The sequence below is a fragment of the Pseudoliparis swirei genome, chromosome 3 (genome assembly GCF_029220125.1).
Source record: "Pseudoliparis swirei isolate HS2019 ecotype Mariana Trench chromosome 3, NWPU_hadal_v1, whole genome shotgun sequence".
Taxonomy (NCBI): Eukaryota; Metazoa; Chordata; class Actinopteri; order Perciformes; family Liparidae; genus Pseudoliparis; species Pseudoliparis swirei.
This window is the reverse complement of record NC_079390.1, coordinates 23,413,867-23,438,605: the sequence shown is the minus strand read 5'-3', so window position 1 is coordinate 23,438,605 and position 24,739 is coordinate 23,413,867. Positions and strand designations below refer to the sequence as shown.

The window sequence follows — 24,739 nt, the reverse complement described above, 5'->3', positions numbered from 1 at the left end:
AGCGTCTCACACGATTTACTCCGACTAGGCCTGTCGTCACTCACCTGTCGGTTGTCGAACGGGGTTTCGGTAACAGCCATGGCCGAGTGATCGCCTTAAGCAGTCGGCTTATTCGCTTTTTTAAGACATTAAGAGACGTCACCTTCACCTTCACCATCACAGGTTTGAACGTTTACCCAGAAAGCCAGCTCGCTAGCGAGCTAAAGACGCAGCTAAGCTATTAGCCGACCCGAGCACACCTCTCTAAATTAGGTCCCGGTGTCTGTTTTCAAGATGTCAACTGCGGGGTTTAACTCCCAGAACGGGACGGGGACGGGACAGACATATGCAAATGGTAAGTACTATTTAAAATGCAATTAACGGGACATCAAGGCAAAGTCGCCCAACGCGAGCTATCCGGCTCAACGCGAGTAAGAAGCTAGCAGCACTTCTTGCATCTTGTCTTGAGGCTGTTTGCTGACTGTTAGACGTCGTCACCGGCTCGCTGTGGCTCGAGGTAACGTTAGCCGAGCAGGAGCCAGCTGGTACGTGCAGTCGCATGGGGGTTCATCCTGACCTGGGTCATGACTGAAGATGGTCAAAACAACTAACTCTACCTGTCATGCTCACTCTGTTTAACTAGTGCTGCTTGTTGTTTCAGAATCAGTTTTATTGGCCGAGTAAGTTTGCACAAACAAGGAATTTGTCAACAGGTGTCATGGCTTTTAAGACGGGAGTTGTTGTGTTGCACCGACTGTGTTCTGGTGCTCTTGTCGAGCTGTTCAGTTCGCCGGGAGTGTTCCTGTCATAACAACCCAACAGGCTTTGACTCGTCTCCAGCTGCTCCTGTACAGACACACTGCTGCTGAGTGATCTCATCCACAGGTGTATTTGTCCCCTCACCTGTTTTGCAGTACTGGCTAGATTTCAATTTATCTTGTACAGCCCAAAATCACAAGTTACAAAATTGGTGCGACATCCTCTGTGACCTCAAATTGGTTCAGGATAACTTTCCTCCCCCAAAAACCCTTTAACAGGGAGAAACGGGTGAGAAACCTCTGGGAGATCAACGGAGGAGTTAATAGATGTCATGTGACCAGAATGAACAATGTATACAATTCACTTGACAGACATTATTCATATCATGAGTCGTGGGCATGATGGAAATATCAGCAACAGTGGATGCCATAGAATAACAATGGTAATAAAAGCAGTAATGTAATTGGCAATACTAATTTAAATGCAGTAAGTGGCAGTACTAATTGCAATGCAACTCCTCATGATGATAATGGCAGTGGGTGTCGTGCAGGACCAGAGTGCAGACAGAACCACGATCCATGGGAACCTGGATACTTTTTGTTTTCCACGTGGCGCATTGGGGATGATCCAGATGAGTGGCGGCTGCACAGGGCGTTCTCCAGGCTCATCCAATTGGCCTCCATCAGTTTGAGTTTCCCTGCATATATCTCTCGGGGTTTTTTCACGGATGCCGAGTGAAAAACAACCTTAATTTACTGGTTACCTTCCTGATTCAAGATAATTCAGTGAAACTATTGCAGGTTGTGGTTTAAGACACTCGTAATCTTTAAGGTCGATGATGTTGTGTTGCACCGACTTCTTCTTCTTCATAATGCTGCAGGTGGTTTTTCCCCAAACTTTGATTTATGTCTGAACTTCTAAATGTTCATTACTTACCTCCCCCCCTCTCTTAATTGTTTAATCCGATCGGTAATCCGGCCGTCGGTAGATTTGAAAACAATGTGTTCCTGACAACAGAAACGATCCATGAAAACATTTCAGCAGAGCGGATGATGAGTTTTCAGAAGAATGATTGTTAATCAATTGTTATAATCGGATATCTGTCATGTGAATGATCAATTCATACGCGATGACGATCACTTGTATGTTTTCCACAGCTTTAATATAGTGTGGCTTTGTGTAATAAGATCATAGTTAAAGGTTTTCTGTTCGCTAATCTCGCATATTCTTACCATAAACACACCCCAAAAAATAACTTCCATTATGTTTTACCTTCTTTTTTTATTTTTGTGGATTGATTTGTGATTGTCGGAGTTCCGATGTCCCGGGCTTTTCTGAATAATAATAATAATAACTTTATTTATATAACAGTGTTTACAAAGTGCTCCACAGAGAGTAAAAGCAAAACAAGTGGAATAGCAAGAAACCAATATTACATTTAAAAGTATATTTTTAAATGAAAAACCAAATAAATTAAAAATAAATTAAAAACAGACAAACTAAATTAGGGGAACCAAAGTTCTGCATAAAAAGACTAGATAACTTAAAAGCTGTTCCCTCATCCCGTCTCACTCCGACTCGCCGAGCTCGGCTTCCACTTCAGTTTCTGAGCGGACGCCGGTTGGCTCTAAAGTTCTTGACGCCGCGGTTCTTGTTTTTGACATTCACAAATTGGATGTAACGAATATCACAATATCCAATGGAGGCTTTCTTTCTGAGCAGAAGTCTGAGAAGTCTTGGAGCCCCACGCGGATCACGGGGATGAAATCCAGGTAACGGGGTCAGACCCTCGGCCGTCGGCTCATTGGTCGTTCGGTGGATCCGAGTGTTACTTGTTGAGCCGTCCCTCCCAGCACGCTGCCGTCTGTCTTCCAGTCAGCTTTCTGAACCGGGTTTCAGATTTAGACCGAAAGAAAACCCCTTTCACACTTTGAAGTCAGCTGCGTTGCTGTTGTCGTCTCTCTGGGAAGCTTCTGGCTTCGGCTTCTGAGCTTTTCAATGTGAGGCCACACGGCAGAAAGGATCCAACAGTTTGTAAGTCAGAGGCTCGTCGTCTTCAGAGTCACCGCCATGTTCCTACAGGAGCCCAGAGCGGACAGACTGACACACGTGATCTCCTTGAGGACGTCACGTGACTCACTGGAGTCCTCAGGGTTGGAAGTTTACATGTTTTTTAGGGGGAAGTTTTTCCCCCACTGACTGAAATCCAGGAGCATTTAAAAAAAATTGGGTCCATGCTTTGAAATTTGTGAAATAACATTTAACCTTTTGTACAAAAATAATAAATATACCTATTTAGGCTTATAGTATATGAGCAATTGTCATAACAATGGCAGTAATAAGACTATTGGGCAGTAATAAGACTATTAGGTAATAATATGACTATTACGCAGTAATAAGACTATTAGGTAATAATAAGATTATTAAGCAGTAGTCTTCAGTTTCAAAGTGTTTTCTTAGATTTTCTGAACAAAAATCAAACAGAAAACATAAATCAGACAATCATTCAATTTTATTCTTATTTCTTGGTTATTTATTATTATTTTTTAGACCATTATTAACAATTATAACTTTTCTTTGTTTTCTTTATTATTAAAAATCCTATTTATTGTTTTTGTTTGTTTATACCTACCTAGTACGGGCAACACAGACGGGACTCACACACCAAAGAACACAAATGAAACGCTATTAAATTATCAGATTTCTGAGAGGAAATTATGGGGACGTTTTTTGCGTGATATTGGGGGGGAAAATTATATTTCCTAGGGCCAGTTTTGTCCTCGTGTATTTCCCACGCTGGTTGTCCTCCACGCTCGGCATGCGGGGAAAGTTTATTGTTTCAGTCTGCAACATTTCTCCATTTAGAAGCTGCCAAATCCTACAAACTGCACCTTTATTAAGGAGTGACGTGTCGCTCTGCAATTCCTCTGGTACGGTTTAGATCTCTTGGTTCCAAGAAATATGCAATAACTGAATAAACATAAGCCGGCTGTTTGCATAGATTTGACTAACGTGCCTGTATTTCATTAATTTTCATGTCTCCTCTTCTCCAGGTCCGTCACAGAATCCAGTTGCCCCGCAGCAGCTGCCCGGCGTGGGCTACGGCGCGCCTCACCAACCCACCTACAACGCCATGCAGGCCAAAGCCCCCCCGACGCCCGCCCACCCTGGACTCTACCCCTCTGGGCCGTACCAGCCCGTCACCCCGGTGTGCTCCTACCAGCCCGGCCCGCCGCACACATCCTACCCGGCGCCGTCGGGCCAGTCGCTGTTGCCGAGGCCCCCGGTGGGCGGTCCTCCGCCCCACACCCCTCCTCAGTCCGCCAGCCCCGGCCCTCGGCTGCCCGCTGCACAGGCCACCCCTCCCCCTCCCGCCGTGTCTTCTAGTAGCTACTACGCAAACCCCCAGCATCCCGTGGCGCCGGCGTGGCAGTACAACGCGGCGCCCCCACCGATGGGGCCGCCCGCCACCGTGAACGCGCCTCCCCGCGGCCCGGCGCCTCGTCACGCGAACCCAGCTTCAAATTCGACCGGACCGCCGCCGCCGTCAGTTTACAGCCCTGCACCTGCAGCACCGGCACCGGCACCGCATCACGTGCCCCACGGCGGGCCGCAGCCACCGGGCCCGCGGATGCCCCGAACCCCTCAGCACGGATATACCCAGCCAGGTAGGACGATGCAATCGGGAACTGGAAAGTTCCATCGAGAAGAGTCGGGAGCAAAAGATAATCTGAAGATGCCGGCACTCCTTGTGTCATCTTCATAAAACGGTGACTCGAGCCTTCCACGTTTCAATGAATCAGACCAATGAACTTTAGCCCGTTCGTTCCAAGCTCACTGTTACTCAACCACTGCAATGTGGGTAATGCGTATAGATTTAGTCGTTAAAGATAGCCACCACTCTGCCCTCTAAACGACGGCGTCTTCTCTCTCTGACACTGCAGACGCTCATATCACCAACGCTGATACGTGGGAGCTGGACCTTGTCCCCTGTCCTCTGTCCTCTGAACATGTTGTCCGGCACGGGGACTCCTTTACCCTGAATCTGAACAAAGTTCACATCGGATCTTTACTGCTCCCGATGAGGCAGCGTGACGTGGCTTTTTAGGAGTATTTTAAAAGAGAAACATGTTTCAGTTTCCGGTGCTTTTCTTTTTGCTTTCTTCTGCGTTTAACAGCCTGAAAGTGTAGCTTTGAGAGAGATTCAGGTCGTGGTTTCATTTATTATTGTGAGATTGTACCTCAGTGTCAAAAACAGAAGTAAAACAGTCGATTGCATAACCCGAGGCCGCCGTTCCTGGACGATTGGGTAGAACATTGAGTAATTCAACCTTGGATTAAACTCTCGCATCGCGGCGCGGTCCCATGATCGCCCCGGCCTCTCTGTTAATGTCTGTTAGTGGCTGATCACATTCACTCAGATCTTTTTCGTGACCTTTTCCCACATCGGGGCGTATCTTCCCAGCACAATGGGGGCAGTGAGACATTTTTTTTAGCTCAGCCGGCCGCAATAATCTATGGGAACAGCTTTGGCTCCGTTGAGCTCCTCAAAGTGTCAAAAGACTCCGACATCAACAGTATTTTGTCAGTGAAATGTTTCGAGTGAAGACCTCACTGCGGGTATGGAACCCCCCCCCCCCCCCCCCCCAAATAAACTAAGTAAAGAGGATTATCATTTGAGCCTATAATCTCTAACCCAGTTAAATCTGTACACTCTTGATGTCCCTTTTGTCCCTGAAGTTCTAGATTCTTTCCTCTTTTAGATAAATTCGTCGTTTATAATTTGCTCGGCTGTAAACGTACCTCAACCTGACCGATGGCAGTACTTGGTAACTTGTGTTGCTCCTCCTTCCACACGAGGCGGACGCTCTTTCCTCGTTTAACGATCGGGAGCAAGTTATCCGTGGAGTTCATCCGAGGCACGTCTGCGTCGGCCGGTTTGTCGTTAGAGATGAACACGCTGAGCCTTCATCGTATCGCACCTAATCCTGCCACCTTTTCCCTCCTGTGTTTTTGTTAGCCACTTTATGATTGAGTTGTTTATATCGTTGTTGTTTTTTTCTGTCACCAGGCACCGCCCCCCCGCCGATGACTCCCATGTCTCCCGACGCGTACCAACCCAACAGAGCTCCCTACGGCCCCCCGCCCACCGGCCCGCCACCAGCTATGAAGCCAGCAGCGCCTCCTCCCATTGGACCCCCGATGGCCAATGCCACGCCTCCACCACCCCGAGCAGATGGTGAGCTCTTTAAATAAAATTTTAAAAAAATAAAATATATATATATGGTTGTATTTGTGCTTTTGTCCTAAAGGTTTGGTACGGTGTGATAAGGTCTTTACCACTACTAGTTTTTCAATGTCACTTCCCAGAGATCCAAGTTCGTAAAGCTGAGCTTTTCGTGGGCGACACTGTCTGTAACTGTCTGTCCTTTAATTAAATTCTTATCGCCTTCCATTGTCCCCCTCCCTCCCTCCTTCCTCTACATGCCAGCTCAGTGCGGGGGTGCAGTGAACAGCACTCTGCCCCCCGCTGAGCACGACTGCCCGGAGGGTGATATTGAATGTCCAGGTGTGGCCAAATCTTTCCGCAGCCGTTGGTGTCCGTGCTGTCCTCTCTGTGTTGTTGTTGTTGTTCAATGTATCATGGATGCACTCATTCTAAAAAACAAATTGGTGCTTAAATGCAGCGCCTGAGTTTCTAGGAAGCTCGCGGTGCTGCTGTCGGTGCATCCCTGGTGCTCCCTGGTCTCCTGTCCATAGTTTGCCTCCAGCCGTCATCCATTCCTCTCCGTGTCAACCACAAACATTTCTTCTGAAGCCCTTTATCATCACTTCCCATCGTCGGCGTTACACCTGTTGTGTTTGCTTCGTCTTTCGTGTTCCTCCTCGTGTCTGATCGTGTCTGATCGTGTCATGTTCTTGTTATTTCGTATCCATCCGGCTGTGGATGAGCGGAAAAGTGTCACAGAAAAAGTTTCTCCTCACATCTTCCGTTTGGTTGGAAACAGGCAACGGCCCCCCGGATCCCAGCAGCTACAATCATGGGGACCACCACATGGGTAAGACCACCAGGTCCTCTTCACACCAACGTCCCTCTGACTTTAAATGTATGTGACGATGAATAAGATGTTCCTTAAATAATCCGAGTGGCTCTCGTCTTGCTTTATATCTGCTCCCCTCGGTGTATGAATAATAAATCAAACTCTGACCCGACAAAGATCCGATTAGGATCCAAACCCAGTCATTCATAAAGGAGTCACAACTGTTTTCCTCTTTCAATTCTCACCGCAGGCATTTAAGGGTCAATTTAGCCTTTATTTCATAGGTAACCGCTTCTTCACGACCATTTTTTATTTCACTAAACACACAGTGGAGCATCGATGCTGAATGGGATTTAGATATTCCATCACGTCTTTCAGTGGGTTTGATTCCTCCTTTTGGTCCCGCCCCCTTTTTCCTCCACAGGTGTCCCGCCCCAGCAGCCCGGGACACCTGGTCTGCACCTGGGCCACTACCCCTCCCTCCCGCCCGGCTACCAGAACACCCCCTCCCCCATGCACCCCGCCATCCAGGCCGCCACGCAGCCTAACACCCAAGGTCCTCAGCCGTACCCGCAGGTGAGTGACTGGGAGAGCCCTTCACGTGCACAGGGAGAGCCCCTCACGTGCACATGGAGAGCCCTCACGTGCACATGGAGAGCCCCTCACGTGCACATGGAGAGCCCCTCACGTGCACATGGAGAGCCCCTCACGTGCACATGGAGAGCCCCTCACGTGCACATGGAGAGCCCTCACGTGCACATGGAGAGCCCTTCACGTGCACTGGGAGAGCCCCTCACGTGCACATGGAGAGCCCTTCACGTGCACATGGAGAGCCCTTCACGTGCACATGGAGAGCCCTTCACGTGCACATGGAGAGCCCTTCACGTGCACATGGAGAGCCCTCACGTGCACATGGAGAGCCCTCACGTGCACATGGAGAGCCCTTCACGTGCACATGGAGAGCCCTTCACGTGCACTGGGAGAGCCCTTCACGTGCACATGGAGAGCCCCTCACGTGCACATGGAGAGCCCCTCACGTGCACATGGAGAGCCCCTCACGTGCACATGGAGAGCCCCTCACGTGCACATGGAGAGCCCCTCACGTGCACATGGAGAGCCCCTCACGTGCACTGGGAGAGCCCTTCACGTGCACTGGGAGAGCCCTTCACGTGCACTGGGAGAGCCCTTCACGTGCACATGGAGAGCTCCTCACGTGCACTGGGAGAGCCCTTCACGTGCACTGGGAGAGCCCTTCACGTGCACTGGGAGAGCCCTTCACGTGCACATGGAGAGCCCCTCACGTGCACTGGGAGAGCCCTTCACGTGCACATGGAGAGCTCCTCACGTGCACATGGAGAGCCCTTCACGTGCACTGGGAGAGCCCCTCACGTGCACTGGGAGAGCCCCTCACGTGCACATGGAGAGCCCCTCACGTGCACAGGGAGAGCCCCTCACGTGCACAGGGAGAGCCCCTCACGTGCACAGGGAGAGCCCCTCACGTGCACATGGAGAGCCCCTCACGTGCACTGGGAGAGCCCTTCACGTGCACTGGGAGAGCCCTTCACGTGCACCGTTTCTTTCCCCCGTCTCTCAGCCACACGGCGGCCCGGGGCTGAGCCCGTCCCTGGCGTCCTTGAGCCTCCAGGCCAGCACCCCGGAGGCCCTGAGGGTGGTGAACCTGCTGCAGGAGAGGAACCTGCTGCCCCCGACCCCCATCCCGGCCCCCACGCCCTGCCTCCAGCAGGACCTGCAGAAGATCAACTGCCACCCGGAGTAAGCCTCGCACTGCTGCTGCTGTCTGTTCGATGCCCCTGAGGAACGACACGCTCGCGGTTTTCTCTCCTTCTGACCAGCGTAAGCGTTGATTGATCCCCGCTCCTGTGTGTGTGTGTGTGTGTGTGTGTTCCTTCAGGGTGTTTCGTAGTACGCTGACCAGCATCCCTCAGACTCAGTCGCTGCTCAATAAAGCCAAGATGCCGCTGGGCTTGCTGCTGCACCCCTTCAAAGACCTTTCGGTAACACTTGATCTGGACATTTGTTTTGTGGTGTTATTTTTGGGAAGAAAGTAATTCTTTTAAATGGAAAATGAAGGAAAAAAAACATTCCGCAGACTGTTCAAGCGACGGGGTTAACGACGTAACGCTAGCCGCTCTCGTTGGGTTATCGGATGACACCAAATTACCTTTTTGTAATATCAGCCTTATGAAAGCGTCCTCTAATAGAGGAGTTGGCGATGAGCCAGACGGCGATGCTCGAGGCAGAAGACGTCGGTGTCTTCAAACTAGGATTTGACTAAATGTGCCTCTGGGCAGAATCCGTTGGAATGAGTTTGTGTTGATTGAGGCCAAAGACAACGGAGCTGTTGCATCATGGGAAACGGTTTTTTCCCACTTCTGTTATTTTCCTTCTTCTTTTTTTTTCACCTTGAAATGCCGGTTGCAAAAAAAAAAAAACGGGTTTCTCGCGGTGCCCCGGAGGGAACTCCTCACCGTGTTTCCATTTCCCTGCAGCAGCTTCCTGTGGTGACGTCCAGCACCATCGTCCGGTGTCGGTCGTGCCGGACCTACATCAACCCCTTCGTCTCGTTCCTGGACCAGAGGAGGTGGAAGTGCAACCTGTGCTTTCGGGTCAACGACGGTAAGAAAGTGACCAGATAGAGACGAGGGTGGGGGTCGTCTCACTTAGGTCCCAAATGACCGAGGCAGAAGTTGTGAAGCTTTTGGCCTATGAGTGTCGTCGCTTTTTGGCTAAGAAGCTTCTTTTCTTTCTTCAGTGATGGGAGGAATGAGAGTTTTTATTTACATTTTTGCAGACCGGCAAGATGCACATGTTTACTTTTGGTGAATTTAAATAAGTTATTACTCGGTGGTCCAATACCCAAACTTCTGCTTCAAATATTTTTCTTATTTATTTTAACGGTATTCATGCCTTTGCATCTTAAATGAGTACGTCTACTTTGTTATATGATGATTTATTATTGTGATTTATATACAGATGTTGTAATATGAGGAAATGGTGTGTGTGTGTGTGTGTGTGTAGTTCCAGAGGAGTTCATGTACAACCCGGTCAGCCGGTCGTACGGAGAGCCACACAGACGACCCGAGGTCCAGAACGCCACCATCGAATTCATCGCTCCCTCAGAATACATGGTAGGCTGCGCCAGCTGCACCTCGTTGGCAACCCAAACAACTAAATGAACACAACGTTGTGCGACCCGACGGTGCTGGTGGGTCTTCACTGACCCTGACGTGTCTGATTCACCAGCTGAGGCCACCGCAGCCGGCCGTCTACCTCTTCATCCTGGACGTGTCCCACAACGCGGTGGAGACGGGCTACCTGACGGTGTTCTGCCAGTCGCTGCTGGACAACATCAACGCGTACGTTCAAACACTCCATTTCCAGCCGCCGGCGAAGTACACAAAGACATTAATTTTTTTGTAACAAGTGCGTCTGTCTGCCGCAGGCTTCCCGGAGACGCCCGGACGAAGGTGGGCTTCATCACCTTCGACAGCACCATCCACTTCTACAACCTCCAGGAGGGACTTTCTCAGCCGCAGATGCTCATTGTGTCCGACATCGAAGGTGAGGCGACGCAGCAGGAGACTCATTAACGCTCGTTACTACAGCAACGGGACACTAAAAATACACACACACACGTATATATATATATTTATTTAATTTATAATTATTTATTTTTATTTATTTATGTATATTTTATATATTTATTTATTTTATTTATGTATATTTATATGTATTTATCTATATATTTACGTATTTATTCATATATTCTTTTTATTTATATATATATGCATATTATTTATATAAATATATTTCATATATATATATATGAACAAATGTTCGCAATATTTGAGAAAACAATCACCAGTATTAAGTTAAACTGCACCATAAATAATGACTTTTTATAAATGGATTACCTATTTGTTGCACTTTTAACAATGCATGTCATTACTGGCACGATATTAGTGTGTGTGTTATATATGTTTAAATAATAACTGTTGTGCTCCTCAGATATCTTTCTACCAACACCAGACAGCCTTCTAGTAAACCTCAATGAATGCAAAGAAGTAAGAAAACTTGGCTTCTTATTCCAGCGTTGTTAATGTGAATAACCAAAACCTCCGAAATTCAGACTCGTCTAAATATGGATTTTGAGGCGTCGCCGTGCGTTCCTCTTTATTTGAGGAGACATTAACATTCTCGTCTCGTCTTTCAGCTCGTGCAGGATCTGCTGAAGAGCCTGCCAACTTTATTCGAGAAGACCATGGAGACTCAGTCCGCCCTGGGCTCGGCGCTGCAGGCCGCCTACAAGCTGCTGCTGCCCACCGGGGGGCGCATGTCCATCTTTCAGACCCAGCTGCCCAACCTCGGCGTGGGGACCCTCCATTCCAGAGAAGACCCCAACCTGCGGGCGGCGGCCAAGGTAATCGAAACGATACTCAACAGATGAATCGATTATTAAAATAATCGTTGCAGCCCTAACCGACACAGATCTTGTATAATAACCTTCGCTCGTGTTCCTTTTCGGTGTTTTCCTTCTGTGTCGTTGATTTTCTCAGAACTCGATATAGAATCTGAAATATGAAGGTCGTGCGTTTTCTCCTCAGGACGTGCAGCACTTGTCGCCGGCGACGGACTTCTACAAGAAGCTGGCGCTGGACTGCTCCGGCCAGCAGGTGGCGGTAGACCTGTTCCTGCTCAGCTCCCAGTACTGCGACCTGGCGTCGCTCGGTAAGATCCACGAGTTCCAGACCGAGTACTTTGAGTTGCTCAGTCGGGTTCACGGCATGAGAGACACATTTATTATTTATATATTTATTTTTTATGTTTTGTGCACTTTCTGTCTCGCTCTCTCCCTCTCTCTTTCTATCTCTCTGTCTCTCTCTCTCTCCGTCTCTTTCTGCTTCGCTCTGTCTCCCTCTCTTTCTCCCCCCCAGGCTGCATATCCAGATACTCGGCCGGCAGTGTCTACTACTACCCCTCCTACCACCACCAGCACACCCCCGCTCAGGTGGAGTGCTTCCAGAAGGACCTGAAGAGATACTTGACCCGGAAGATCGGCTTCGAGGCCGTCATGAGGATCCGCTGCACCAAAGGTCCTGATAACGACCTTAACGATGTTCTTTAAATCAATTAAACCTTCTGTTTTTAAAGGGGCAGTTCACCACAAAATAAGAAAATACTAATTTCTCATTTAATTTTAGGTCTGCATTGTTTCAGTGCCCTCCGTCCAGCTTGATTGATTTTGGTCTCCCTCTCTCTCTCTCTCGGCAGGTCTGTCCATCCACACGTTCCACGGGAACTTCTTCGTGCGCTCCACGGATCTGCTGTCGCTCCCCAACGTGAACCCGGACGCCGGCTTCGCGGTTCAGATGTCAATCGAGGAAAACCTGGACGACATGCAGGTCGTTTCCTTCCAGGCCGCACTGCTTTATACGTCCAGCAAAGGTACACACACACACACACACACACACACACACACACACACACACACACACACACACACACACACACACACACACACACACACACACACACACAGGGTCGTGGTTGATGTGTTAACATGTGTTTGGTCTTCCAGGAGAGAGGAGGATCCGTGTCCACACCTTGTGTCTCCCGGTGGTCAACTCTCTGTCGGACATCTTTGCTGGAGCTGATGTTCAGGCCATCACTGGACTGCTGGCTTGTATGGGTAGGTACCAAAAGTTATTTCTATATATATTTAAATATATATCTTTATACAAATATATCTATATACACTACCGTTCAAAAGTTTGGGATCACCCAGACAATTACGTGTTTTCCATGAAAACTCACACTTTTATTTATCAAATGAGTTGCAAAATGTATACAAAATATAGTCAAGACATTGACAAGGTTAGAAATAATGATTTGTATTTGAAGTATTAATTTTTTTCTTCAAACTTTGCTTTCGTCAAAGAATGCTCCTTTTGCAGCAATTACAGCATTGCAGACCTTTGGCATTCTAGCTGTTAATTTGTTGAGGTAATCTGTTGAAATGTCACCCCACGCTTCCTGAAGCACCTCCACCAGTTGGATTGGCTTGATGGGCACTTCTTGAGGACCATACGGTCAAGCTGCTCCCACAACAGCTCAATGGTTGAGATCTGGTGACTGTGCTGGCCACTCCATTACAGACAGCAGACCAGCTGCCTGCTTCTTCCCTCAATAGTTCTTGCACAATGTGGAGGTGTGCTTTGGGTCATTGTCCTGTTGGAGGAGGACATTGGCTCCAATCAAGCGCTGCCCACAGGGTATGGCATGGCGTTGCAAAATGGAGTGATAGCCTTCCTTATTTAAAATCCCTTTTACCTGGTACAAATCTCCCACTTTACCAGCACCAAAGCAGCCCCAGACCATCACATCACCTCCACCATGCTTGACAGATGGTGTCAGGCGCTCTTCCAGCATCTTTTCACCTGTTCTGCGTCTCACAAATGTTCTTCTGTGTGATCCAAACACCTCAAACTTGGATTCATCTGTCCAGAACACCTTTTTCCAATCTTCCTCTGTCCAATGCCTGTGTTCTTTTGCCCATACCAATCTTTTCTTTTTATTGGCCAGTCTCAGATATGGCTTTTTCTTTGCCACTCTGCCTAGAAGGCCAGCATCCCGGAGTCGCCTCTTCACTGTTGACACTGGCGTTTTGCGGGTACCATTTAAAGAAGCTGCCAGTTGAGGACCTGTGAGGCGTCTATTTCTCAAACTAGAGACTCTAATGTACTTGTCTTCTTGCTGAGTTGTGCACCGGGGCCTCCCACTTCTCTTTCTGCTCTGGTTAGAGCCCGTTTGTGCTGTTCTCTGAAGGGAGTAGTACACACCGCTGTAGGAAAATTTCAGTTTCTTTGCAATTTCTCGCATGGAATAGCTTTCATTTCTAAGAACAAGAATAGACTGGAGAGTTTCACATGAAAGTTCTTTTTTTCTGGCCATTTTGAGAATCTTATCGAACCCACAAATGTGATGCTCCAGATAATCAACTAGCTCAAAGGAAGGCCAGTTTTATAGCTTCTCTCATCAGCAAAACAGTTTTCAGCTGTGCTAACATAATTGCACAAGGGTTTTCAAGGGTTTTCTAATCATCCATTAGTCTTCTAAGGCGATTAGCAAACACAATGTACCATTAGAACACTGGAGTGATCGTTGATGGAAACGGGCCTCTATACACCTGGAGATATTTCATTAGAAACCAGACGTTTCCACCTAGAATAGTGATTTACCACATTAACAATGTATAGAGTGTATTTCTGATTGATTTAATGTTATCTTCATTGAAAAAAACAATGCTTTTCTTTGAAAAATAAAGACATTTCTAAGTGATCCCAAACTTTTGAATGGTAGTGTATATATTTAAATATAATATATATTTATTTAAATATATAAATCTAATATATTTATATATAATATATATTTATATTGTTACCGTTTTTTTCTTTCTTTCATGTGTCAACATTTATTTAACTTAATTTAACTTGGTCTTAAATTCAAAAACTAAATATTGCCAAAGCGTTAAAAAAAAAAAAAGTACACAATAATATGAACATTCATTTTCTTTTTTTACGAATAGATGTGAATGAATTCAGAATCTTAGAAGATTAAAATCTAGATTCTTGCATGATATATATTTTTAAATGCATCTCAACCAGCTCACCGGTAACACAAGAGAGTACCGTAAACGGCCACCGGGGCAAACCGTGAGCCGAACGACCGAACTGTAACTGTAGATATTTTATAATCCCCCACCCCCCCTCTCTCTCCCTCTCTCTCTCCCCAGCTGTGGACCGCTCCGCGACGGCCAGTCTGAGCGACGCCAGAGACGCGATGACCAACGCGGCCATCGACTCGCTGACGTCGTACCGGCAGTCGGTGCTGACCATCCAGCAGCCCGGCCTGCTGGCCCCGGCCTGCCTCCGGCTCTTCCCCCTCTTCATCCTCGCTCTGCTCAAGCAGGTCAGACTACCGACGGCAAACCTCCGAAAGTCCAAACCCCCCCCCCGAGCTTCCCCTCTGACCTCCGCTTCCTGCGCCCTGCAGAAAGCCTTCAGGACGGGAACCAGCACGCGGCTGGACGAGCGGCTGTTCGCCATGTGCCAGCTCAAGTACCAGCCGCTGGTCTACGCCATGCTGATGATCCACCCGGCGCTCTACCGCGTGGACGACCTGACGGATGAGGTGAGGCCGTGAGCCCCGACGGAGTCGAGTTTTTTGTATTCGTTCCGCTATGTTCGGCCGTTGTTTTACGCGTCTCCTTGTCTCCTCTGTCCTTCCCCTGCGTCCTCAGGGCGCTCTGAGCATCAGCGAGCGGACCGTCCCTCAGCCCCGAGTGCTGCAGCTGTCGGTGGAGAAGCTCAGCCGGGAGGCGGCGTTCCTCATGGACGCCGGCACGGTGCGAGCTCTGAGACACGCAGGCGGCGCGGGGAGCCCCACTGATGCATACACCACCAACCACGTCACCAACCACGTCTTACTGATGCATACACCACCAACCACGTCACCAACCACGTCTTACTGATGCATACACCACCAACCACGTCACCAACCACGTCTTACTGATGCATACACCACCAACCACCTCACCACGCCTCACTGATAAGATACACCACCAACCACGTCACCAACCACGTCTTACTGATAAGATACACCACCAACCACGTCACCAACCACGTCTTACTGATAAGATACACCACCAACCACGTCACCAACCACGTCTTACTGATAAGATACACCACCAACCACGTCTTACTGATGCATACACCACCAACCACCTCACCACGCCTCACTGATAAGATACACCACCAACCACGTCACCAACCACGTCTTACTGATAAGATACACCACCAACCACGTCACCAACCACGTCTTACTGATAAGATACACCACCAACCACGTCACCAACCACGTCACCAACCACGTCTTACTGATGCATACACCACCAACCACGTCACCAACCACGTCTTACTGATGCATACACCACCAACCACGTCACCAACCACGTCACCAACCACGTCTTACTGATGCATACACCACCAACCACGTCACCAACCACGTCTTACTGATGCATACACCACCAACCACGTCACCAACCACGTCTTACTGATGCATACACCACCAACCACGTCACGCACCACGTCACAAGCCAACATTTTATTTTAAGCACCTAGTAGCTCTCAATGCCGCCTCACTATTTTCTTGTGATCTGTATTTAATATTTATCTTCTGTTCCTCAAGGTGATCTGTATTTATGTTTTATTTAAAGGTGATGTATCTGTGGATCGGACGCCACTGCCCCCTGAGCTTCCTGACTCAGGTCCTCGGGGTCACGAGTTACGCCGCCGTGCCCGACAACCTGGTAGGAGACGCTCCAGATCCATCGTTACCGCAGCAACCAATAGAAAAGCAGTTTTCACTCAGCGCACCCTCTCTCTCTGTCTGTCTGTCTGTCTGTCTGTCTGTCTCTCTCTCTCTCTCTCTCTCTCTCCCCCCCCCTCACAGTACCTGCTCCCCGAGCTGGACACCCCCGAGTCTCAGAGAACCAGGGCGTTCGTGGGCTGGCTGAGGGACCAGAGGCCGTTCTTCCCCTCCCTGCTCGTCGTCAGGTGGGCGGCGCCCTGCAGGGGCGTGTAGAATTATACAAAGAGTTCATTATTATAATATAATAATAATATATTTGGGAACGCCTCGGGATCCCCCAGAATGAGCTGGAAAGTGTCGCGGGCGAGAGGGATGTCTGGGTCAACCTGCTGGGTCTGCTGCCCCCGCGACCCGACCCCGGAATAAGCGGATGAGAATGGATGGATGGATGGATATTTTGATACTATTTAAAAGGCCCCTTAATAACAATTCAAAACAAGGCTGATGTATGATATCCATAAGAAACTCACACATGTATAACTTGGACCCCAACTGTTATGAAGCGACTAATTCCAAGAATACTACGAGAAAATAATATTTTATTTCCTGATCATTTAAATTGTGTTTTTTTTAAACTATAGATGATTTTACAAAGTGAAAGGACAAGATTAACATTTGTAAGGGTTTTCACACCGACTTCAGAGCGGTTTAAAGAGGAGCGAGAGATGAGCGTCTCTAAAAGTTTCTCTCTCAGAAAATTAGAAGCATCCAATCCGCAGAAGAACTACAGCTAACTCACTCTTTCTCTCTCGCCCTCCCCCCCCCCCCCTCTGACCCTCTCAGGGACGAGAGCCAGCTGAAGCCCAGCTTCATGCAGAACATGATCGAGGACCGGACGGAGTCGGCCCTCTCCTACTACGAGTTCCTGCTCCACCTCCAGCAGCAGATCTCCAAATAGTCTTCAGTGGGACTGTGGAGGCGAGGACGCTAATCAGTGTGTGTGTGTGTGTGTGTGTGTGTACGTGGAGAGTGTGTGTGTACGTGGAGAGTGTGTGTGTGAGAGTCAGACACGAGGAAGCCTCTTGCTCCATCTCCAGCTGCACCATATCTATCTCTCTCTAAAAGAAAGACTCTCGCTCCTCGATTTAAAGCCCGTGACGGACGGAGGGCGACGAAGAATCGATGCTGGCGCTCGTTAGTCACCGTTATCTTTTCTCTTTTTAAACCGGCCGAAAGGGGGGGGGGCGGTCTTCATGATTTTTTTTTCGAAAGACAAATAATAGTGTAAGGAATCCAAGCTGGTGACGGCGAGTGTGTGGTGAATGAATCGGTGTTTATTCTCATAGAACAATGCTGTCTTACTGAGGTATCGCTCAGATACGGTCCAGGCAAACTGAAAGTGTGTGTGTTAGTGTGTTAGTGTGTGAGGGTGTGTGTGTGCTTAGGAATGGGGTTCAAGAAGACATTTGGTGTGTCTGCACTTGTTGTAGAGCGTCACAACTGAGCTCTACCAACTCTTCATATCGTACCTGAAGGACAGAACATGTGCTTTTCTTTTTTTCTCAGTCATTATAAGTGTGCGTGTGCGTGTGCGTGTGCGTGTGTGTGTCAAAATAAATCCGTAGACCGCCATCGCTGCGTTGAATGTGTGGACCCTGCGGCGGGAAGTCGTTTTCATTGGTCTGATGTGTCCTCCTTTCTCCACCCCCTCACCCATCTCTCTCTCGCTCTCTTTCGGACGTCCCTGTTCTGTCGGTTCATTTCATCGTCTTTTGTTTTCAGATAATCTTAATAATTTATGAGACTCTCGATCGGATTGATTTCTATAATTGCCTTGGACGGGGAAGTCACTTTTTATTATTAAACCTGTTTAAATACGGACTCTATATATGAAATATTTTAATATAATAGGATATGGGAAATTCTTTAACACGGACATAACAAAGCCATTGTGATCTTTTAATCATGCTTATTGATACTTGTATATTGAAAAAGACCGCATTAAATAAAGTTGAAGAAATGTTGCTGATTTTAGTAGAATTATTAAGGTGAAACGACACGAAGGAAGTGCGGCGTTTGGGGCTTTTTAATGTAGTTGTGTGTTTCGGCGAGTGAAGAATATGGACCAATAATAGTCAGTCTTCTCTGGACTGAGTGAATTTAAGAGTTTTCTTTTCTTTATTTCTTTTTGGTCTGATTTCTTACACTTTGTAATCTATGTATTATATAAGCAACGACATGTATTTAGGAACAGACGGATATGTTTTGGCCTTAATGCACAAAATTGTCTTTCATTAAAAACAAAAAGAAGGAAAAAAAGATGAAAATAAAAATATAGCCTGTGTTTGTACAGAGGTCATTTCAAAGGTGTGGATTAAATTTATGTTTTTGTTTTTAAATAAGAAAGTTTGCAGGAGGTGAACCGGTACCCGACAGATGGACTCATCTCAGGAATAACGGACCAGGACGCAATGATTCATTCATTCGTACTTGTAGACATTTGTCTGAATTAATTTGAAGGTTTTTGTTATGCACAACAAATAATATTTAAATTATGTTTTACTGTGAGGTATCAGTACTTTCACTCATAAAAAATTTGAATAGCCCCTCTGGCATGTTGGTGGTTTAAATGTCTGTATTTTGCTATTTCTCATTGAAATTAATTTTTTTTTAAAGAAGATACAAATGTAAGGATAGATATCTACTTTATTAATAATATAGAATAATTTTGTATTTTATTCAGACAAGTAGCAATATAATAAAAATGTAAAAAACACAATTTAAGTATATAATATATATAAAAAATAATTTAATAGTATAGTCAAAAAATAAAAACTGATGGTTTATGTTAAACAATAATCCTTTTAATTTTATTAAATTAGTAAGAAACAATGATGCTTGTATTCATAATTTTAGTCATGTTTTTGAATTAATATTAAGGTTTTAGTTATGTACAAGAAATAATACAATGATATTATAGTATTCAATAGTTTATTACTATGAGGTATCAGTACATTTACTTTCATAACATATTGGAAGTGCCCCTCTGGCATTTTAAATGTCTATATTTTGCTGTTTCTCATTGAAATACCAAAAGTTAGATAGTTACTTTATTAATAATGTAAGGAGAATTTTTTATTTTAGTAGCAAGAAAATAAAAGTTTAAAAAAGCACTATAAATATTTTAACAAAATTGTATAAAATAATCTGAAACATGCACTTTGTATAAAACAATGTCCAAGAAATAGCATAGCAAAATTTAAAAAGCACTATATATATTATTATTATTCTACTCTATTCTATTATATATCTTTATATTGTGCATTTTTATAATTCTATTATATATATATTATTTTTGTTTTATATATACTGTGCATTCTTATTCTATTTTTATTCCATTATATATATAATTCCATGTTATATATATTTATTTATACTTTATTATTTATACTACATACATTTAGTTAATTAATTTTTATATTCTATTCTTTTGTATATTGTGCATTTTCTATTATTCCATATAATATATATATTAGATATTATATATAATATATTTAATATATAATATGGAATCATAACAAATCACAATAGAGTGTAAATAAATATATAATATAATAAATTAACTAAGAAAGCAAACAAAACAATAGTACAAATACGTAGTCAAGTAATATATATGTAAAGCATACATAAAACATTTTAACCCTCCTATATGTTTCTTGCAAGTCAGCGTCGAGGGTTTTCATGAACCCCGGCGGCGCGCTGACGTCATCACCGCGCGCCGTCTCTTCGCAGAAACGTCGCTCCGTCGGTGTGTTTCTGCCCGTGAGATCTACGAACATGGAGGCCGGAGAGGCCGCCGAGGGGGAGAAGACCGGCTCTCTGTCGGTGGCGCAGCGCAGGGCCGAGATCCGCCGGAGGAAGCTGCTCATGAACTCCGAGGACCGGATGAACCGAATCGTCGGCTTCACCAAGCAAGAGACTGACAACAACGGTATGACGTCGCCACCGACCCGGTCCCTTTCTTCTTCTTCTAGTGTGGTCCCGTCGTCAGATTATGGGTAGTAGATCTGGGTAGACTAGGACCACATATGGGTACTAGATCTGGGTAGACTAGGACCACGTCTGGGTACTAGATCTGGGTAGACTAGACCCACATCGGAGGAGACTTAGGTAGACTAGGACCACATCGGAGGAGACTTAGGTAGACTAGGACCACATCGGAGGAGACTTAGGTAGACTAGGACCACATCGGAGGAGACCTAGGTAGACTAGGACCACATCGGAGGAGACCTAGGTAGACTAGGACCACATCGGAGGAGACTTAGGTAGACTAGGACCACATCGGAGGAGACCTAGGTAGACTAGGACCACATCGGAGGAGACTTAGGTAGACTAGGACCACATCGGAGGAGACTTAGGTAGACTAGGACCACATCGGAGGAGACTTAGGTAGACTAGGACCACATCGGAGGAGACTTAGGTAGACTAGGACCACATCGGAGGAGACCTAGGTAGACTAGGACCACATCGGAGGAGACTTAGGTAGACTAGGACCACATCGGAGGAGACCTAGGTAGACTAGGACCACATCGGAGGAGACTTAGGTAGACTAGGACCACATCGGAGGAGACTTAGGTAGACTAGGACCACATCGGAGGAGACCTAGGTAGACTAGGACCACATCGGAGGAGACCTAGGTAGACTAGGACCACATCGGAGGAGACCTAGGTAGACTAGGACCACATCGGAGGAGACTTAGGTAGACTAGGACCACATCGGAGGAGACTTAGGTAGACTAGGACCACATCGGAGGAGACTTAGGTAGACTAGGACCACATCGGAGGAGACTTAGGTAGACTAGGACCACATCGGAGGAGACTTAGGTAGACTAGGACCACATCGGAGGAGACTTAGGTAGACTAGGACCACATCGGAGGAGACCTAGGTAGACTAGGACCACATCGGAGGAGACCTAGGTAGACTAGGACCACATCGGAGGAGACCTAGGTAGACTAGGACCACATCGGAGGAGACCTAGGTAGACTAGGACCACATCGGAGGAGACCTAGGTAGACTAGGACCACATCGGAGGAGACCTTAGGTAGACTAGGACCACATCGGAGGAGACCTAGGTAGACTAGGACCACATCGGAGGAGACTTAGGTAGACTAGGACCACATCGGAGGAGACCTAGGTAGACTAGGACCACATCGGAGGAGACCTAGGTAGACTAGGACCACATCGGAGGAGACTTAGGTAGACTAGGACCACATCGGAGGAGACTTAGGTAGACTAGGACCACATCGGAGGAGACCTAGGTAGACTAGGACCACATCGGAGGAGACCTAGGTAGACTAGGACCACATCGGAGGAGACCTAGGTAGACTAGGACCACATCGGAGGAGACCTAGGTAGACTAGGACCACATCGGAGGAGACCTAGGTAGACTAGGACCACATCGGAGGAGACCTAGGTAGACTAGGACCACATCGGAGGAGACCTAGGTAGACTAGGACCACATCGGAGGAGACCTAGGTAGACTAGGACCACATCGGAGGAGACCTAGGTAGACTAGGACCACATCGGAGGAGACTTAGGTAGACTAGGACCACATCGGAGGAGACCTAGGTAGACTAGGACCACATCGGAGGAGACTTAGGTAGACTAGGACCACATCGGAGGAGACTTAGGTAGACTAGGACCACATCGGAGGAGACTTAGGTAGACTAGGACCACATCGGAGGAGACCTAGGTAGACTAGGACCACATCGGAGGAGACCTAGGTAGACTAGGACCACATCGGAGGAGACTTAGGTAGACTAGGACCACATCGGAGGAGACCTAGGTAGAATAGGACCACATCGGAGGAGACTTAGGTAGACTAGGACCACATCGGAGGAGACCTAGGTAGACTAGGACCACATCTGGATACAAGTAAAGTGAGTACAAGTAAATACATATTTTAGTTAAACCTGATGTTTTGCCCCTTCAGCCGCGGCGCTCCTGCGTGCCTCTGAGCCACGGTTCCACCTGGACCTGGACCGGGCCGAGCCGCGCTCGTCCTCCTCGCCGCCCCCCTTCCTGTCGGAGGCCTCGGCGCCCGGCGGCCGGTCCCGCGGCTCCACGCCGGAGCGGACGGGCTCGCCGGAGCCGGACTCCGGCGGCGAGCCGCTGGGTGTCGGGGAGATCCGCCAGAGGCCGAGAGGGGAGCGGGCGCCGGGGGACGATGGCCACGGCGACGGCTCGCCGCGCCGCGGCCTCCAGAAGTACCTGTCCCGCTTCGACGACGCCATGAAGCTGCGCGGCCAGCTGGCCGACGAGAAGCCGTCGCCGGACGGCGCGGCGCCCGAGCCGGACGAGTTCGATCCCTTCCGACTCTTCCGGCTCGTCGGCAGCGTCCTCCTCGCCGTGTTCGCCCGCGGCTTCGTCTGCACGTTTCTGGTGAGTCTCCCGAGGGCGTGGACGTGGATCATCGGGACGTGAAGGAGTGAAACTCATCGCTTTCTTTCTTCTCATTCCAGTCGATATTCGCTCCGTTTCTGACCCTGGAGCTGGCCTACATGGGGCTCTCCAAATACTTCCCCACGGTGAGTTTGTTTTATGACCCCTGACCCGCCGTCGGGGACTCTGATTCATTCCTAAATGTCAGCCACGATTTACAATGTTCAATTGAAGATGGAGGCTTCGCTGTGGAAAACGGGGACATGCATGATTTTGATGATCGGTAAAGTTACTGTAAGGAACTTTGAACTGGTTATGAATAATAATTTAATAATTTAATAACCCCACCGGGACGGGTTCATTAAGACACGGGGAACCAGAACCAGGACGAGCGAGAAGCAGCCTGTCGGACCCCGCTGCAGTAAAATGAGGCGTTTTCTAAAGCTAGCCTGTGGTGCTCGGAGACACTACCACATTCGTCCACAGGGGGCGCCAGGACCAACACACAATCAAAGCTCCTTGTAGATTGTATTAGAAAACTTTATTAAACTCATTTGCCCCCAACAAGTCATCCAGACAAAAAATAGACGCAAGAAACAAACGAAACCAGAAGATGCCCCATAAAACGTGACAATCAGAAAGGTGATAAATAAAAAGTTGTCGTGACGATTGGCTCACGTTACACTATTTCTTCTTCGTTCGGGTCGAGCGTCATCGTCATCGTGTCTTTATTTTTTGCGTGCCGCTCCTCTTCCTCCAGGTGGAGAAGAAGGCTCAGACCACCGTGCTGACCACCGCCCTGCTGCTGTCCGGCATCCCCGGCGAGGTCATCAACCGCTCCATGGACACCTACCGGAGGATGGGCGACGTCTTTGCCGACCTCTGCGTCTACTTCTTCACCTTCATCCTGTCGCACGAGATCCTGCTGCTCGTCGGCTCAGAGACTCCCCCGACGGACCCGGGAGGATCTCCGTAACTCCGCCCCCTTTCTCGTCCACCCTGGCGCCCGGCGAGTCCATGCGGCCGCTGGTCCAGGATTCCACACGTGCTAAAGCTACACAGAGTCTCGAGGTTGTTGTTTTTAGAGGGACGGCTGTTCTAAAAAAATCCACTTCTGGCTTAAATGAAAGTGAATTGATGTTATAATTAATTATTGATTCTAATTAATCAGCATAAAGCTTTTCCCGTCGTGCACGACATCGTCACCTCTGCACCTCAACAGGTAGATAACCACCGATGGCGCCCACCGTGGAGGTCCAACACAAAGTTTCCTTTTTTTTATTTTAAACAAAAGTGTAAATTACATGAAAGGTTTTGCAATATTTAATTTTCTGAGATATTTTTCTGACTTTATTCTCAGGAGTCAGATTTTTTTTTCTTTCATTCTTTTGTTAATATTTGCTCAAAAGATCTCAAAATTCAATTTATTTATTTTATCTCTCCAACTGTGGCCCTTCTCTTTTCCATCTACGACATTAGCTAGAAAGAAGTAAACTATTCAAGGACAAAAGACGCACTTCTTGGTATTTCTCAAGGCGACGTCCTTCAGTCGGAGATCAAAGAGGATTTCAGTAATGTTTCATCACCTCATGATTGAGTCTCTCTTCCTTTTTTGTGTATTTAAAGTCAGAGGAAGCATTTTAATTCTTGAATTAAAAAAATTAAGTTTTCTTTTGCACGGCCAAGAGCTTAAAAAACGCAGGAAGCTTAAAACTTTTGGGGGAAGTGTTTAGTTTGTGTTGAGTAGGTGACGTGTTCCATATGTACGCTCTTTCTGTGCTTAGTTCTCTCTCTCTCAATGTATTTCATCATGTCTCACCTTCTTGATTGTTTTTGATAATGTTTACAGCATCTTACTTCAGTGTTGACGTGATGTAAACAGTCTGATAAAAGACAGTAATATGACATGAATAATGGGACAATTCAAACCAAATAAATACAACTACTTGTGTGACATCTTGTTTTGACTCTTTATTCAGAGGTGTAGTCGGTCCGGTGTAGTCGGTTCCTCAGGGCACCTTTGTAGACCCTCACTATATTCCAATGCTTTATAATATACAGGATCATTTTAGGTATTGATATATATTTAATAAATTAAGGATATTGTAAGTGTTTCACTGTAATTTGTT

General features: G+C 47.1%; 2 protein-coding genes across 5 annotated transcripts; both read left to right on the top strand.

Annotated features, from left to right (window-relative positions):
• Window positions 1-15: 15 nt before the first annotated feature.
• sec24a (SEC24 homolog A, COPII coat complex component) lies at window positions 16-18,513 on the top strand. 4 transcript variants are annotated; one of them, XM_056441412.1, is made up of 25 exons: window positions 16-334; window positions 3,604-3,668; window positions 3,792-4,406; window positions 5,810-5,977; window positions 6,230-6,307; window positions 6,747-6,797; window positions 7,204-7,355; window positions 8,374-8,552; window positions 8,692-8,794; window positions 9,290-9,416; window positions 9,819-9,928; window positions 10,044-10,156; window positions 10,243-10,361; window positions 10,809-10,864; window positions 11,014-11,220; window positions 11,405-11,528; window positions 11,735-11,893; window positions 12,072-12,245; window positions 12,379-12,489; window positions 14,593-14,768; window positions 14,853-14,990; window positions 15,100-15,204; window positions 16,075-16,167; window positions 16,311-16,414; window positions 17,013-18,513. In XM_056441412.1, exons 3-25 carry the CDS (start codon window positions 3,872-3,874, stop codon window positions 17,125-17,127), a joined length of 3,297 nt encoding a protein of 1,098 aa, XP_056297387.1. In that variant the 5' UTR covers window positions 16-334; window positions 3,604-3,668; window positions 3,792-3,871; the 3' UTR covers window positions 17,128-18,513. The 4 variants fall into 4 exon arrangements, with proteins under 4 accessions (XP_056297387.1, XP_056297370.1, XP_056297359.1 ...); XM_056441395.1 differs by lacking the exon at window positions 3,604-3,668 and having other exon boundaries at window positions 9,293-9,416; XM_056441384.1 differs by lacking the exon at window positions 3,604-3,668.
• Window positions 18,514-19,963: 1,450 nt separating this feature from the next.
• camlg (calcium modulating ligand) lies at window positions 19,964-24,564 on the top strand. The gene is made up of 4 exons (XM_056441990.1): window positions 19,964-20,160; window positions 22,162-22,610; window positions 22,691-22,756; window positions 23,371-24,564. The coding sequence occupies exons 1-4, from the start codon at window positions 20,007-20,009 to the stop codon at window positions 23,584-23,586; spliced, it is 885 nt and encodes a 294-aa protein (XP_056297965.1). The 5' UTR covers window positions 19,964-20,006; the 3' UTR covers window positions 23,587-24,564.
• Window positions 24,565-24,739: the final 175 nt, after the last annotated feature.

What these genes read in the sequence shown, in the direction of transcription:
- sec24a (XM_056441384.1), top strand. Translation starts at nt 274, where the DNA reads ATGTCAACTGCGGGGTTTAACTCCCAGAACGGGACGGGGACGGGACAG. An exon ending in GGGTGATATTGAATGTCCAG is followed by an intron (nt 6,308 to 6,746) that starts GTGTGGCCAAAT and finishes GGTTGGAAACAG; the next exon opens with GCAACGGCCCCCCGGATCCC. An exon ending in GTCCTCAGCCGTACCCGCAG is followed by an intron (nt 7,356 to 8,373) that starts GTGAGTGACTGG and finishes CCCGTCTCTCAG; the next exon opens with CCACACGGCGGCCCGGGGCT.
- camlg (XM_056441990.1), top strand. Translation starts at nt 20,007, where the DNA reads ATGGAGGCCGGAGAGGCCGCCGAGGGGGAGAAGACCGGCTCTCTGTCG. An exon ending in GCTTCGTCTGCACGTTTCTG is followed by an intron (nt 22,611 to 22,690) that starts GTGAGTCTCCCG and finishes TTCTCATTCCAG; the next exon opens with TCGATATTCGCTCCGTTTCT. An exon ending in TCTCCAAATACTTCCCCACG is followed by an intron (nt 22,757 to 23,370) that starts GTGAGTTTGTTT and finishes CTCTTCCTCCAG; the next exon opens with GTGGAGAAGAAGGCTCAGAC.